We start from the raw sequence: 12,846 nt of genomic DNA, 5'->3' as shown, positions 1-12,846 counted from the left end.
TAGCGACTGTCCCGACAACCGAAAGGTCAATACCATTCCCCCACCGACAGCAAAGTGCTTCTTTCCCATTTGGCGCTTCGCGCTAGCCTGCACAGCGCGATAAGCAGCAATGGATGCCGGGCTAGCAGTGCCCGTAACGTTTGAGCAGTGTTTTGGCGCTGGCAACATTCTGCGTCCGCCGGTGCCGCTCCATCATGTGCACCCGGGTGACGCTGGCGACGAGGTCCTTTTCTTGAGAAGCGGCCGACAACTCCGACGGGAGCAGATTAGCCGGCTCGCGGAAGAAAATTGCCGGATTGAGCACTCCTGCGGCGCGGACACGCCCGCGGCCATCATCGCACACGGCGTTCGGCACTCGGTGGTTCGCGCCAACATGAACATCAGTGGTTTCACCAGCATAAGCCAGGAGCTCGCCGAGCACTTGGGGCTGGCTTATCAGGTGCTGGGCGGCGGCGGCAAGGAGCCGCTGCGGGGCCGGCCCGAGCCTATCTCGGCGCTCGTGGACCCCATCCAAATCCAACTCCTCAACACGGACGGCGGGTAGGTTTAGTGGGTTAGCGCCAACGAACTGTGGGGCAGAGTTTTCTTTCTGCCGTAATGACATTTGTGCCATGTTTATGCGGGGCTGCACTGCGCTAATTAGCGTGCCGTGGGTGTTGGTGTCTGTTTTGATGCGGCGGCGGGGAGCTGGGGTTGTGTTAGTTGTTCTCCGCCGCCACGCTCACGACGCCGTGGCCCCACGCCGCACCCCAATCCCCACGGAACCTCCACCCCACCTCCCTTACTCCTTTCCTGCCCCTCCTTTCCTGCCCCTCAATTCCTGCCCCTCCCTTCTTGCTCCTCCCTTCCTGTCCTTCCCCGCTGCTCCTCCGTTAGTTCTCTGCTCCTGCCCTTGCCTCGCCCACCATCCCTACCCCTCACTCGCGGCACTGCCCTCCCTGCATCTGCCCCTCCCCCCTCCCCGTTCGCTTCATCAGGCCGCTGGCCACCTTCACCGCCTACCTGGTGTTCGTGACGACCGACTCACACGTAGACCTGCAGGTGTGTGTGCGTGTCACGCGTGTAATTAAAAGGTCACGCAAACACAAGAGGAAAGGGACCGTGCGCGTGTGCGTGTGTATGAATATTGGCACAAATGGTGCTTCGCGACATTTCCATACGGATTACGGACCACGAGAAAGGAAGAAATCGGACTTGCTCGCTCGGCCGCGAAATGGCGTGCCCACAGATCGCCGGCGACGTAGTCGGCGGCAGGAGCTGCATCGGCGATGGCCAGTGGTCTATCGGCCTGCCTGGCAGCGGCGCGCTGGTGCCGCTGCCGCGCCTGCTGCCGCGCCGCTGGCGCGCCGGCGAGCCGCGGACCATGCCCACCACCACCACCTTCTCCGTGGCTCCTGACACGTACGCGGAAGCGCTGGCGCGGGTGGCGGCGCGCGCGGGCGATCGGGCGCGGCTGGCGGCGGCGGCGGCGGCGGACACGGCGGCGGCGGTGTGAGTGTGTGACGCGCTTCTACGTGACTCGGGACCTGGACCGCCTACGTACCACCTGATGCGGAGGCCCTGCATCATCAGGAGGCGGCTGGGGCCGCGTTTCCGGTGCTGGGTGCGGGCTCAGAGGACCCGGTGGCGGCGGGTTTGCCACCGCTGCCGCCGGCGCTGCGCTCTGCTCACTGGGCAGAGGTGGCGGCGACGGACCTGCCTGCAGGCGACACCGAGTGCGTGGTGTGCGCCTGGTCGCTGACGGGGGCGGCGGACGGGCGGAGGCGGCTAGAGCAGCAGCAGCAGGTGGGGGTGGGGGTGCGGGGGAGGCGGGGCCAGGGCCGGGCGATGTGGTGGTGCAGCTGGGCTGCAGGCACACGTTCCACGAGCTGTGTGTGAGGCAGATGATGATGCAGCGCCAGTGCCGGAGCTGCCCGCTGTGCCCGCTGTGCCGGGCCGCCGTGTCCGGCTGAAAGGCGGACTGTGTGAGTGGGGCGGTATCGGCCCTACAGAGCTGACTGGTGGGGTTGTAGATACCAGCCCAAACTACCAAACCAGACAAAAGTGCAAAAGAGCGAGGAGAAGAACGCGGGGGGCGGGGGGAGGCCGGGGGGGGGGTGACCTGTAGCAGTGTGGCCCCGCGGCCAAACCTGCGGAGTCCGAGGGCCCGAGGGGGGTTATGATTGTTGGTTGCTGTTGTCTTGAGGTGGGTTCGGGAAAGCTGAGTGTGCTGTGGGCAGGCGCGTGGGAATCCGTGGATGGCAGGATGGGTGTGACTGCATGAGGATTGAGGGGACACGCCGGAGGTCGGAGGCTGGTGTCCCAGGGTGAAAGCCCAAGCGCGTTCGAGCACCGGTACTCTAGACTCTAGAGTCCGGAGCGGCGTGGTGTGAGTTGTGGACGTTGTCCAGGTTGAGGAGTCCGGAGTTGAGAGTCCCGAGCAGCGAGTTGTGATTTGTGAGCGTGCAATGTGACGGTGGTAAGGCAGGTTGGTAAAGTCCCGTAGGGTGCAGCTGATTTGTGATTTGTGAAGGCTGTCGCGGCTGTGGCAACGCGGTGGGAGGGGGCCTGGGTGTGAGAGTGTGCGTGTGCGGGTGTGCGTGCCCGGATGCGAGTGTGCGGGTTAGGGCCGGGTAGACGACTCAGCGGCGGCGTGTTGATGTGCGATGGGACAGTGGTAAGGCAGGTTGGTAAAGTCCCAGCGGCTGCGTGTTGATGTGTCATGTGTGCTACCGTGTGAGCCGATGGCTGACTGACGGCTGCGTTTTGCCCAACCCAACACCCTAGCTAGCGGGGCCTGTGACAGCGGACCCAGGTGTGGTGGGCAGGTATATCACGCGAAATCTGCTCAAATAGACCTGAGGGGCGTGCCCAGGGATTGAGGCTATCACCTTCGGACTTCCGGTCTCGCTGTGGTGCATCAAGCCAGCTAATCGCCGCATGCACCCACTTCCCGTGCTTGGCAAGGCGCAAGGCCATAGGATGCCGTGTTGGCAACAATGCCACTTCATTGTAGCATACTGCAGTCCTCGATTCAACACGGGCGCGCCGATACACGCAGCCACCCACTGATCCGCAGCCACCCATTGAAGCCGCCAGCAGCGTTGCACGGCGACACGACCCAAGCACCACACGTACAGTCAGGAAGCATCCGTAAGCAGAGTAACATGCAGCGCAGCATACAGTTACACGTACTGTGTGCGGCAGCCTACCCGCCACGCCGCTACCACCCTGCGCCTGTCCGCCCCGCGCTTCGGTCCGGCACCGCACAGCACAGCACAGGCACACACAACCAACGCTGTCCTATGCACCACCTGCGCACGCACAACCGCCACAGCAACGTATCTGGGCCGCTTTACTACTATTTACCTACCTTGCCACGTCAAACACGCACCAGTCACACACGGGAGGCCACGGGAGAAACCACCACACGCACCAGCCACGTCACACCGATCACCTCCCGGCGGCCAACAGACCGCAGCATGCGCACCACTGCTTCATCCGTGTCCTGCGCCCTCCCTCGTACTTGCCGCTGAGCCTCACGAGAGAGAGCACCCATGGTGAAGGCGCCGCAACAGTTTCACGTGCCTCACGCGAGAAAGCACCCATGGTGAAGGCGCCGCAACAGTTTCCACGTGCCTCACGACCTCGCCCTCGAGAGCACATGGCACTCGCTATGCCCTGTGGCACGGCACGTTTGGGACTGCCCATGGTCAACGCCCGGTTAGTCAAAACCACATGAGCTCTCGTCTGCCTGAAACGTCAGCCTGACAAGTCTGACAATCAAGACTAAAGCAAGCGTATCCTGATTCTGACTGCAAAGAACGCCGAAAATGTCATGTGACCCTATCCCCCAAAACAAGCCCTCATGGCCGTTGGCCGTCAGTCGGTGGACTGGTCAACGCGCCGTGCAGCACGAAATTCACTCCGGCCTGCGGCGACCCGGCACGATGCGCGTGTCCCCACGCGCCGCCACGCCGCGGCCGCGCAGGGCCGCAGGTGCTTTCTCTCAACTATCGGTACGCTGCGCTTTGCGGCAAGCCACGTGGCACACACCCTGCACACTACCCCAGGGCCCCCGCACCCTCCACCAATACCGTCCGCCGATCCGCTGTCGCTGTCCCTGCACCGCCCATACCACTCCTGTGCCTCCAGGATCTCGCCCAGCACCACCCACCAGCTCGCCAGCTCCAGCTCCAGCGCCTCCCGGCCTCCATGCCAGCGCCTCTCTCCTACCTCCTCAACCTCTTTCCCCCCCACCGGCTCCTCCTCTCAACACACACCCCGGCACTGCGACCATCCCGCGGAACCGCCATCCCGGCTAGCCTCACGCGGCCCTTACAGCGCGTTGCCGGGCAACAGGAATTTGACCGAGGAGGCGAAGCCCTTGTTGAGCCAGTCTTTCCCGGCGTCGTCCAGGTGCTCCTCAAAATCGTGGAGTGTCCGGTGCTTCAGCTGCTTGAACATAACGAAGAACTCCTCGCGCAGCTTCTTCCAGTCCGCGTTTTTAAGCGCCAGCTCTCCGCCATCGGCGCTCGCGCGCTTCCAACCCTTGCTGCCATCCTTGCTGAACAGCTCGAACGGGTTGTCCGCCTGCGCCTTGCAGAACTGCTCCAGCCGCTTGTTGTCCAGCACCAGCACCACCGCCTGAGCCTGGTGCTCAGACACCTTGTCCGCAATTTTGCGACCTAGCGGGGGTAGGTCCCCGGGGCCGAAACGTGCGTCTGATTGGTAGTAGCCCACAATCGCCACGCTGCCCGTGATATGCGTGTAGGACTCCACCTGCAATCAGGGTATTTGAGGCTGAGCGCGGAATGCAGCATGGGAGCGATGCGGTAACTAATGCACGCAGATCGACGAGCACAAGCCACGCCCCGGGCTCTCGGGGCCATGCGCACCTGGGCGAGACCTATCTCCAGTGCTGGCGCCAGGGTCAGCGTCGTGTGACACAGTGGAATCGCGTCCAGGATTTCGACAGAGCCGCCCTCCTTCGCTGTCCCGACGAGGACACCATTCACGCTATTTGATGGATACTTAGCCGCGTGTGCAAGAATCTTTAAGAGCGCGGTTTGGTCAGCGGAGCAGCTGAAAGTCATCGTGTCAGTTTTTCGCGCGTCTCTTGGTCTGAGGTTGTGGCAGGCAAATGAGTTCTAATATACTTCACGGTTGTAACGCAAAGTCAACACGACATCGAGGTTCCGCAAATTCCCGTATGGATGAAAACAACCCGCGCCCAAAACCCATGCCTCGTTGCGCGTTCGTCCCTACCTCAGGCGGTGGCCCCACCTCGGCGCGCCACCCACACCACCGCCTGTGCCCCCGCCAGCACCACCACCGCGCACCCACACAGCACCAACACCCCTGCCAGCGCCAGCCCAGACCCCGCCACCACCACCACCGCCGATGCGCGCAGCACCGCCGCTGCCGCCCACCTCGCACACACGGCCACCTCCGCCTCCCCAACACCTCTCCTCGGCTTCCTCCCCGCCGCACCCGCCGCCTCCGCCACCCTCAGCCCTGTCACCATCACCGTCAGCAACAGCCCTGCCACCACCAAGCCACGCTCCAAACCGGCCTCTGAGGCGTGCGCTGCGGCCTCCGCCGCCTCGCCTAGCAAGCCCCTCAGCACCGCCCAGCCCCGCCGATTCGCGTCATCCCCAAACAGCCTCAAACCAAAACCGAAACCGCCGCCGCGGCCGCCGCCGCCGCCCGCCACCCCTCTTCCACCTCCATCACCACGCTCTTCTTGCGGCACGTCAAACAGGGGGCAGGCGCAGCGCAGCACAGCCACCATAGCGAGCGCCGGCTGCTGCTGCTGCTGCTGCTGCTGCTGCTGCTGATCGGCAACCGGCAGGGCTGTAGCAATGCCCAACTGCTGCTGCTGCTGCCGCTGCTGCTGCTGCTGCTGCTGCTGCTGCTGCCCCTGGTGTTGCCCCTGGTGTTGCCCCTGGTGTTGCCCCTGTTGTTGCCCCTGGCCCTGTGCTGGTGTTGATGCCGATGCCGAGGCCCGCCCTCCTCCCGCCACACCCACCACCGCACCCGCCGCCCTCGTCGCAGCGGCTGCTGTTGGTGGGGGCTGTAGCTGCGGCGGCCGCCATGGCGCCGCCGGCCGCTGCGGCTGCAGCGCCGCCGCCGCCGCCGCTGCTGCTGCTGCTACAGCTGGCTCCTCCATGTCACACCCCTCACCGCATGCGTAGCAGAATGACGCGCCACACCTGTGGGCATGGGAGGAGTGGGGAGTGAAGTCCTAAGCATGCGTGCGGCGGGCCACATACCAACGTGTGAACTGCAAAGAAATTCACAAAGCCGCAGTACACAAGCAAGCCCTGCACTCCATGCCTTCAGGTGCACACGGTTGCAGGCGTGCGGCGCACACTCACACTACCACGCCCGCCCACGCCCGCCCACACCCTCCCGCACCAGCACCCGCATCCGCCCGCACCTGCAGCGCATGTGGTTGCAGCCGCCGGCCCGCTCCACCATCTGCCTGCAGGCGGGGCAGCGCCGCCAGCCGCGGGCGGCGCCCAGCCGCAGCAGCGCCGCGTCCTCCAGGCTGCGCAGGGCGGCGGGCAGCGCGGCGTAGGCGGCGCAGCTGAAGCCCTGGAGGTAGGGGTAGGGGAGCACACAGGACGGGGCAGGACGGGGCGTGCATTGGTTGTAGGTGTGTTGCTAGGGGTGCACAAGCAGGGAAGGATGTACGGTGAGCGCGTGTGCGCATACACGATACCCCTGGCGCGTTTGCGCGCCCGCAGGGCTTCAGGCCGGTCCACCCACCAGGACCAACATCCGTGAATACTGAGTACTGACATCCCAGATCACTAAATGTCACAGACTACCAGCACGGCTCACGTGGTGCCAGCCGGGCGAGAGGCAGGAGGGGCAGAACACGCGCCAGCAGGCGTAGCAGGTGGCGGGGCCGTCATGTGGTCCGCCACCCTCGCCATTATCATTGCCCTTGTCGTACGCGTGATTTTCCATGTCCTTGTCGGGGCCAAGATCGAGGCTGCTGTTGCTGCTACTGCTGCTGCTGCTGTTGCTGCTACTGCTGCTACTGCCAGATGCGGCGATGGGGTAGGATGATGGGCGGGAGGAGGTGCTGGAGGCGCTCGGAACCAACCAAGCCGCAGCGGCGGCGGCTGCAGCAGTAGCAGTCGCTCGTATGCTACTGTCGCCGCCACTACTGACAATGCCATTGCGACCGCCACCGCCACTGGCGCCGCCGCTGCCGCCAGCAGCGGCAGCAGCAGTTTCGCCACTTGCCGGCAGTAGTAGTGGGCAGGAGCAGTCGCGGTGTGGGCAGTAGATCACACGACACCTGCTGCTACTGCCGTATTGCTGCAATCCGCTGCTGCTGCCGCTGCTACTGCTGTCCTCCGCCGCCACCGCAACCGCCTCGGCTTCCATCAACTCGAAAACCTGGATGTGTGCAGAAGGCAGAACGGCATAGGAACTGCGGCTTGATTGGGGGCAAAAACCAACCCATCCACGGGTGGGACGGGTTTCAAGGTGTTGAGCTGCGCCTATGCCTCATTTGTCTGCCCAGGTCCCCAGCATACACGCACGCGAGCCCCCGCACCATGCTCACACCAAGCCCAGACCCCACGCAACCCACAAGCAATCCGCACACTCACACCTCACATGCATGCCCTCCACACCCATACCCACTACACCCACTCACCCACGCGCACCCACCCACCCACCCACGCTCCTTCACACCCCTGCACCCCAGCCACCTGCTGCAGCGGCGGGTACATCACCAGAGCCCCCAGCACCTGCTCCCGCGCCAGGGCCCACCCACAGCCCCCTCCGCCTCCGCCTCCATCTCCGCCGCCTTCGCCGCCTCCACCGCCTGCAGGAGAAGCCGCCGAACCGCTAGCCGCCGCCGCCACCGCTGCCGCCTCTGCCGCCGCCGCTACCGCCGCCGCCGCCGCATCGTTGGACGTGACGGCGACACCCCGCGGCTGGGCCGCCCGTGGCGGTTGTGGCGGTGGCGGCGGCGGCGGCACCGCGAGCGGGCAGCGCAGTGGCCAGCGCCGCCGCTCGCGCACCGCCCCTGCCACGTAGGTGGTCAGGCAGGGAGCACACAGCCAGTGGCCGCAGCCGCTGCCGTTGGTGGTTGGCGCCGTCGCCGCAGTGGTTGCAGCGGTTGCAGCGGTTGCAGATGACGACGCCACTGCTGTGGCGGCGGTTGCGGTTGCTGCTGTTATGGCAGGTGGTGGAGGTGGCAGCGGCGTTGGTGCTGGGGGTGGGGTTGGGGGTGTGGAGGTGCCGGTAGTAGTAGCAGCAGTGATGGAGGGGTCCGGACAACTTGGACGCATCAAGACGATCCAGTCCGGGTCTGCAGCAGCTGACACATCCGCGTCGGCGGCGCTGGCTGTGGCGGTGGTCGCTGACAGGACGGAGGAGGAGGCAGAGGGGCCCGACGGCTCAGCAAGGGTCGGCGTGCTGCCATGGCCGCCGCCGGCAGTTATCCTTGGCGGCAGGTGTGATTGCCCGGTACTCGCCGCGGCGGGGCGGTTGTGGGGGCGTGCGGCCGAGGCGGCCTGATGGGGCAGCTGCAGGTTGACTGTGGCGCACTGCAGCTCGGACTCGGGCAGCTCGTCAAGGCAGCCGATGCATGTGTAGCGCTGTGTTGTTGTTGACTCCTGAGCACGTGCTGTGGTGTTTTGTTGATTTAAAGACAAGCAGGCGACGTCGCCGGGCTGCTGCGGATAAGCTGCAAGCAAACCGCTTGCGCGCTCGCCAGACATTTTGCGGTTCCTATTGCTCAGTATCAATTTTGCAATGCCAGCATTTTGTGAGAGAAAGCTTCCCTGCCCCTCGCTTGATGGCCTTTTTGTCGTTGACTGCGACTGTGTAGAGGGAAGTGCTGTAGTAGTGTGTTTTACATTATAATACAATGCGCCCTCAAACTGTGCGCCCAGCGGAGCAGCATCGACTGTCACAAAAGTCCACGTCCGCGACGCGAATCCACGCTCAGCATCGACTTCCATCACACGAACCGAAATCCTCCGGCTAACTTGTTCTTACCCAACATGTGTGCACAGCCTGCTTTCCGAAGACTGGACCCTGCTCACACGCTCTCCGCTTTCGCCCGTTATGCCAGCAAACCAGAGGCACAACCGCCAACGCACCCGCCACTCCGCAATGCACACATGTTGACCACGGTTCCTCACACCCGCTCTCACACCCCGCCGACCTGCCCGCCCTCCTCCCTGTCCTCAGTCCTCCACCACACGGCCTTGCCTCACCTCCTCCTCTACCACGCCTACGCCCTAGGGCGCTCCGTAGCGCTCCACAGCGCTGATCACCTTCATCGCCTCCCGCTCCGCCGGGCTCGCCAGCACCCCCCTGCCGCCTCCCCCTCCCCCAACCCCTCCCCCACCTCCTCCTGCCACGCCAGCCCCGGCCATCTCAGACGCGACCCCCACGTCCACATACATGAGCTGGTACTGCGGCCGGTTGAGCGTGTGCAACCCCCGCCGCACGAACCGTGCCCACCCGCCCCTCCCCTGCCCCTGCCCCCGCCCCTGCCCCGCCAGAGCCGCCTCCTGCGCCGCCCCCGGCGAAGCCGGATCCAACACCAACAAGCAGTAGCTGTAGCCGTCGCCGGGGCCCGGGCTGCTGCTGCTGCTGCTAATGCTGCTACTGCCGGGGCCAGCGGTGCTACTGCCGCCCGCATGCGGCGCGGAGGCTGTAGCAGCAGGGGCGGCGGCTGCGGGTGGTGGCGAGGCGGAGGAGGAGGCGGAGGGGTCGCGGCGGCGCTCTATGCCGATGATGGTACGGCTGTGACCCTCGTGCTGTGGCGAGTAAAAGGTAGGCGGGAGGGAGGGAGGTTGGGTGGGTAGGTGGGCAGCAGGGGTCGGAAATAAAGGAGGAGAGGATTCAGTTGCAATTAAAGTCACTTCAGCTCGAGCTAGTTAGCCGCGCGAGCACGAAGCGGGCACGGCACTTTGACGTGCGCGGCTTCGTACGGTAGCCTACTGACCCCGCTAGCTGCCGAGAATGCACACACCCTGCTGCCCCGCCCCGCCCCTCCCCCCGCCTCCCGCCTTTTCGCTGGGCTCGGCCCCCAAACCCCTCGCCGCCCCTCCCCTCCCGACCACCCTCCCTCCCCAGCTCTCGCCCCACATCCACCTGGAAGTACAGTGGCGGCATTCCCGTGAGCATGACCGGCGAGGAGCGCAGTAGCGGGCCGTGCGGGCCGTGAGGAGGAGGATGAAGAGAATGGTGAGAGGCGTGCTGCGGGTCCACCTCCATGGCTACTGCCGACCCCGACCCCGACCCCGCAGCAGCAGCCGCTGCCGTCACAGCCGCGGTGCCGCCGCCGCCTCCTGTCCATGCATCAGGTGCGGAGTGCGTAGAGGCGGCGGCGGTAGCCGCGGAAGCCGAGGCAGCGGGGGCGCCGGGCGCCGCCCAGCCTGCCCACATGTGGCGTGTGGGTTCGTGGGCGCCAGTGAAGTACTTCCACACCCACTCCACCAGAGGCCAGTGTGTGTGCGTGTGCGCCTGACCCTGCTCCTGAGGCCCGCCGCCGCCACCACCTGCCCCACCGCGACCTCGGCCCCGGCCCCGGCCCTGCCGCGCCCCACCGCCGCCGCCGGCGGGGCCACTCCCGCGACCTGATCGGCCGCCGCCGCTGCCATTACCAAGGGTGCCACCGCTGCCATGGCTTGCGGCGGCTCCGCCGCTGCCAGGTCCGCCCCTGCCGGCTCCGCCTCCGCCGCCGAAGTAAGCGTGCAGCTGCGTCTGCACTAGCCCACCCTGCTGCCCCTGCTGCTGCCCCTGATGCTGCTGAGAGCCCTGCTGCTGCGACTGCCCCTGCTGCTGCTGCCCCTGCTGCAGCTGCCCCTGCTGCTGCGACCCCGCAGCTGCTGCTAGCGAGCCACCGCCGGCAGCCGCCGCCGCCTGGGGTGCCAGTGCCGGCGGCGTGTGGCCTCCTAGCTCCTGGTAGGGCGCCGCCGCCGCCGCCTCCGGCCTGCCGCTGTTCCTGTGTGTGTGCCGGGTGAAGAGGAGGCGTCAACTGCCGAGCGGTGTCGACTGTGAAGCGCTGGTGCGCTGTGGTTGCGACTTGCGAGCCCGTCAGGCAATGAATCCGGATATCCAAGACAAGCCCCAAACAGGAGGCATGCCCACAGCCGATGCAACGATAACAACCTCAGCAACGCAGCTCACTGCAGTCAGGGCACACCCACACCCACACCCACACCCACACCCACACACCCACACCCTCCAACCCGCCCGCCCGCACGAACGCACGAACGCACGAACGCACACACACAAACACACCCCGCCCGCCCCGCCCCGCCCGCCTGCACCTGCAGTCTGCGCACAGATCGAAGTTGGGCGCGGCCAGGCTGCGGTAGCGGGCGCCGCGGATGGGCAGCTGCCCGCACAGGTCGCACTCCACACCTGAGGGGGCGGCGGCGGTGGCATGTGTACTGCTCAATACGGACCTACAGCTGCTGTCGTACGCGCCATGCACAACTGGCCCCGGCCCGCCCCTGACCCTCCTGCCCCCAGTCCCCTGCCGCCCCCCAGTCCCCTGCCCCAGCCCCCATTGGGTCTGGTTTAGTTTGGGCTGGTGTCTACAATCTCCCCCCCCCTCCCCGCCCCCCCCACCCCCCGCCCCCCCCCTCACCGATGTGCAGCGGCCGGCCATCGGCGCCCAGCACCATGGACCCGCCCGGCAGCCCACCGCCCGCAGCGCCCGAGCCTGTGTGTGAGCGTGTGTTAAAGGGCACAAGGAAAACAAAGCGCAAGGACAGTGTCTCTGTGTGTGTGTGTGTGTGTGTGTCTGTGTGTGTGTGCGCGTGTGTGTTGCAGTGGGCAAAGGTTGAACAGGTGATTTTCGCGGTACTTTGATGGTCATGTTGAGGCTCGGGTATCGGCAAGGGTGTTGATGAGGCCCTTTTATGCAGAGCCCAAAGCCCAGGCGTGCCCAGGCCCTTGCCGGCCAGCTCCCCAGCCCTCCTGCCAGCGCCTCAACCCCTCGCTCTCCTCCTCGCTCTATTGCATTAGGTTCGGTTTAGCTTGGACTGGTATCTACAACCCCACCCGACCCCCACCCCACCCCACCCCACCCCACCCCACCCCACCCTGGAAGTCCACGATGTGTGCCCGCGCCCCGAAGCTCCTCAACAGCGCCGCAGCCTCCGTGGTGCCGATCCACTTGCGGTCGCCCTGTGCATGTAGCACATGCAGCACACACGTGTCACAACGCGGGGCCGGACAGTTCCGCGGAGAAGCAAAAGACACGCGCGGGAGTGCCTGCCTGGCTGCCTGCCTGCCTGCCTGGCTGAGTTTCCCTGCCTGGCTGCCTGTCTGCGCTGGCTGTGGCTCTAGATAGATACGCCCGCGCACCCGGCAAGGTACCGGAGGGTGGTGCACGCCCGCCGCAACCCCGTTCCTGACCCCTTCCCTGCGCGCCCTCCGACGCACCCGCCCGCCCGCCTGCCCGCCCGGGACCGATTGACCCTGCGACACACACACACACATGCACACACCAACACCCACATACACACACACACACACGCGCACACACACACACGTGTGTGTATTTGTGTGTTTCTCACCTGGATGCTGCCGCCCAGGCTCTCGCAGCCCAGCCGGTCGTAGCCGCACCCCCACGCCGCCTCCAGCCAGGCCTGAAGCGAGCCTGCGGGGCCGGGTGGGGTGGGGTTACCTTCATAAATATTCAAGAGGCAGTGGCAGGAAACCCGTGTCGCGACAAGCCATTGCCGCAATACACAAGGTACGGCAACAAGCCACGAGAGGGTAACCATACGGTGCCGTACTTCACGCTCCTTCACCTTCCTATTTCCCTTGCTTACCCACCTGCCCCAGCCGCCCAATAGAGACAGACGG

General features: G+C 65.7%; 4 protein-coding genes across 4 annotated transcripts in view; 1 reads left to right on the top strand and 3 right to left on the bottom strand.

Annotated features, from left to right (window-relative positions):
* Positions 1-38: 38 nt before the first annotated feature.
* CHLRE_05g240600v5 (uncharacterized protein) lies at positions 39-2,794 on the top strand. Its single transcript, XM_043062369.1, has 3 exons — positions 39-540; positions 978-1,041; positions 1,229-2,794. The coding sequence occupies exons 1-3, from the start codon at positions 374-376 to the stop codon at positions 1,493-1,495; spliced, it is 498 nt and encodes a 165-aa protein (XP_042924932.1). The 5' UTR covers positions 39-373; the 3' UTR covers positions 1,496-2,794.
* Positions 2,795-2,796: 2 nt separating this feature from the next.
* On the bottom strand, positions 2,797-5,138 carry CHLRE_05g240550v5 (uncharacterized protein). The gene is made up of 2 exons (XM_001697706.2): positions 4,878-5,138; positions 2,797-4,761 (listed from the first exon to the last, which is right to left on the bottom strand). The coding sequence occupies exons 1-2, from the start codon at positions 5,073-5,075 to the stop codon at positions 4,318-4,320; spliced, it is 642 nt and encodes a 213-aa protein (XP_001697758.1). The 5' UTR covers positions 5,076-5,138; the 3' UTR covers positions 2,797-4,317.
* A 48-nt stretch (positions 5,139-5,186) lies between these two features.
* Positions 5,187-8,867, bottom strand: CHLRE_05g240533v5 (uncharacterized protein). Its single transcript, XM_001697707.2, has 4 exons — positions 7,713-8,867; positions 6,829-7,395; positions 6,422-6,579; positions 5,187-6,194 (listed from the first exon to the last, which is right to left on the bottom strand). Exons 1-4 carry the CDS (start codon positions 8,727-8,729, stop codon positions 5,249-5,251), a joined length of 2,688 nt encoding a protein of 895 aa, XP_001697759.2. The 5' UTR covers positions 8,730-8,867; the 3' UTR covers positions 5,187-5,248.
* A 49-nt stretch (positions 8,868-8,916) lies between these two features.
* Positions 8,917-12,846, bottom strand: part of CHLRE_05g240500v5 (uncharacterized protein) — a 6,042-nt gene continuing 2,112 nt past the window's right edge. Inside the window, exons 4-9 of the mRNA XM_043062368.1 lie at positions 12,555-12,637; positions 12,078-12,162; positions 11,621-11,695; positions 11,298-11,391; positions 10,117-10,969; positions 8,917-9,779 (exon numbers count right to left, since the gene is read on the bottom strand). Coding sequence (XP_042924931.1) covers positions 9,255-9,779; positions 10,117-10,969; positions 11,298-11,391; positions 11,621-11,695; positions 12,078-12,162; positions 12,555-12,637 — 1,715 coding nt within the window. The 3' untranslated portion in view covers positions 8,917-9,254. The remainder of the gene's footprint in view (positions 9,780-10,116; positions 10,970-11,297; positions 11,392-11,620; positions 11,696-12,077; positions 12,163-12,554; positions 12,638-12,846) is intronic.

Source organism: Chlamydomonas reinhardtii, chromosome 5, assembly GCF_000002595.2.
Source record: "Chlamydomonas reinhardtii strain CC-503 cw92 mt+ chromosome 5, whole genome shotgun sequence".
NCBI classification, from domain to species: domain Eukaryota; kingdom Viridiplantae; phylum Chlorophyta; class Chlorophyceae; order Chlamydomonadales; family Chlamydomonadaceae; genus Chlamydomonas; species Chlamydomonas reinhardtii.
The sequence above is the reverse complement of the archived record's forward strand: the minus strand, read 5'-3'. Positions and strand labels throughout refer to the sequence as shown.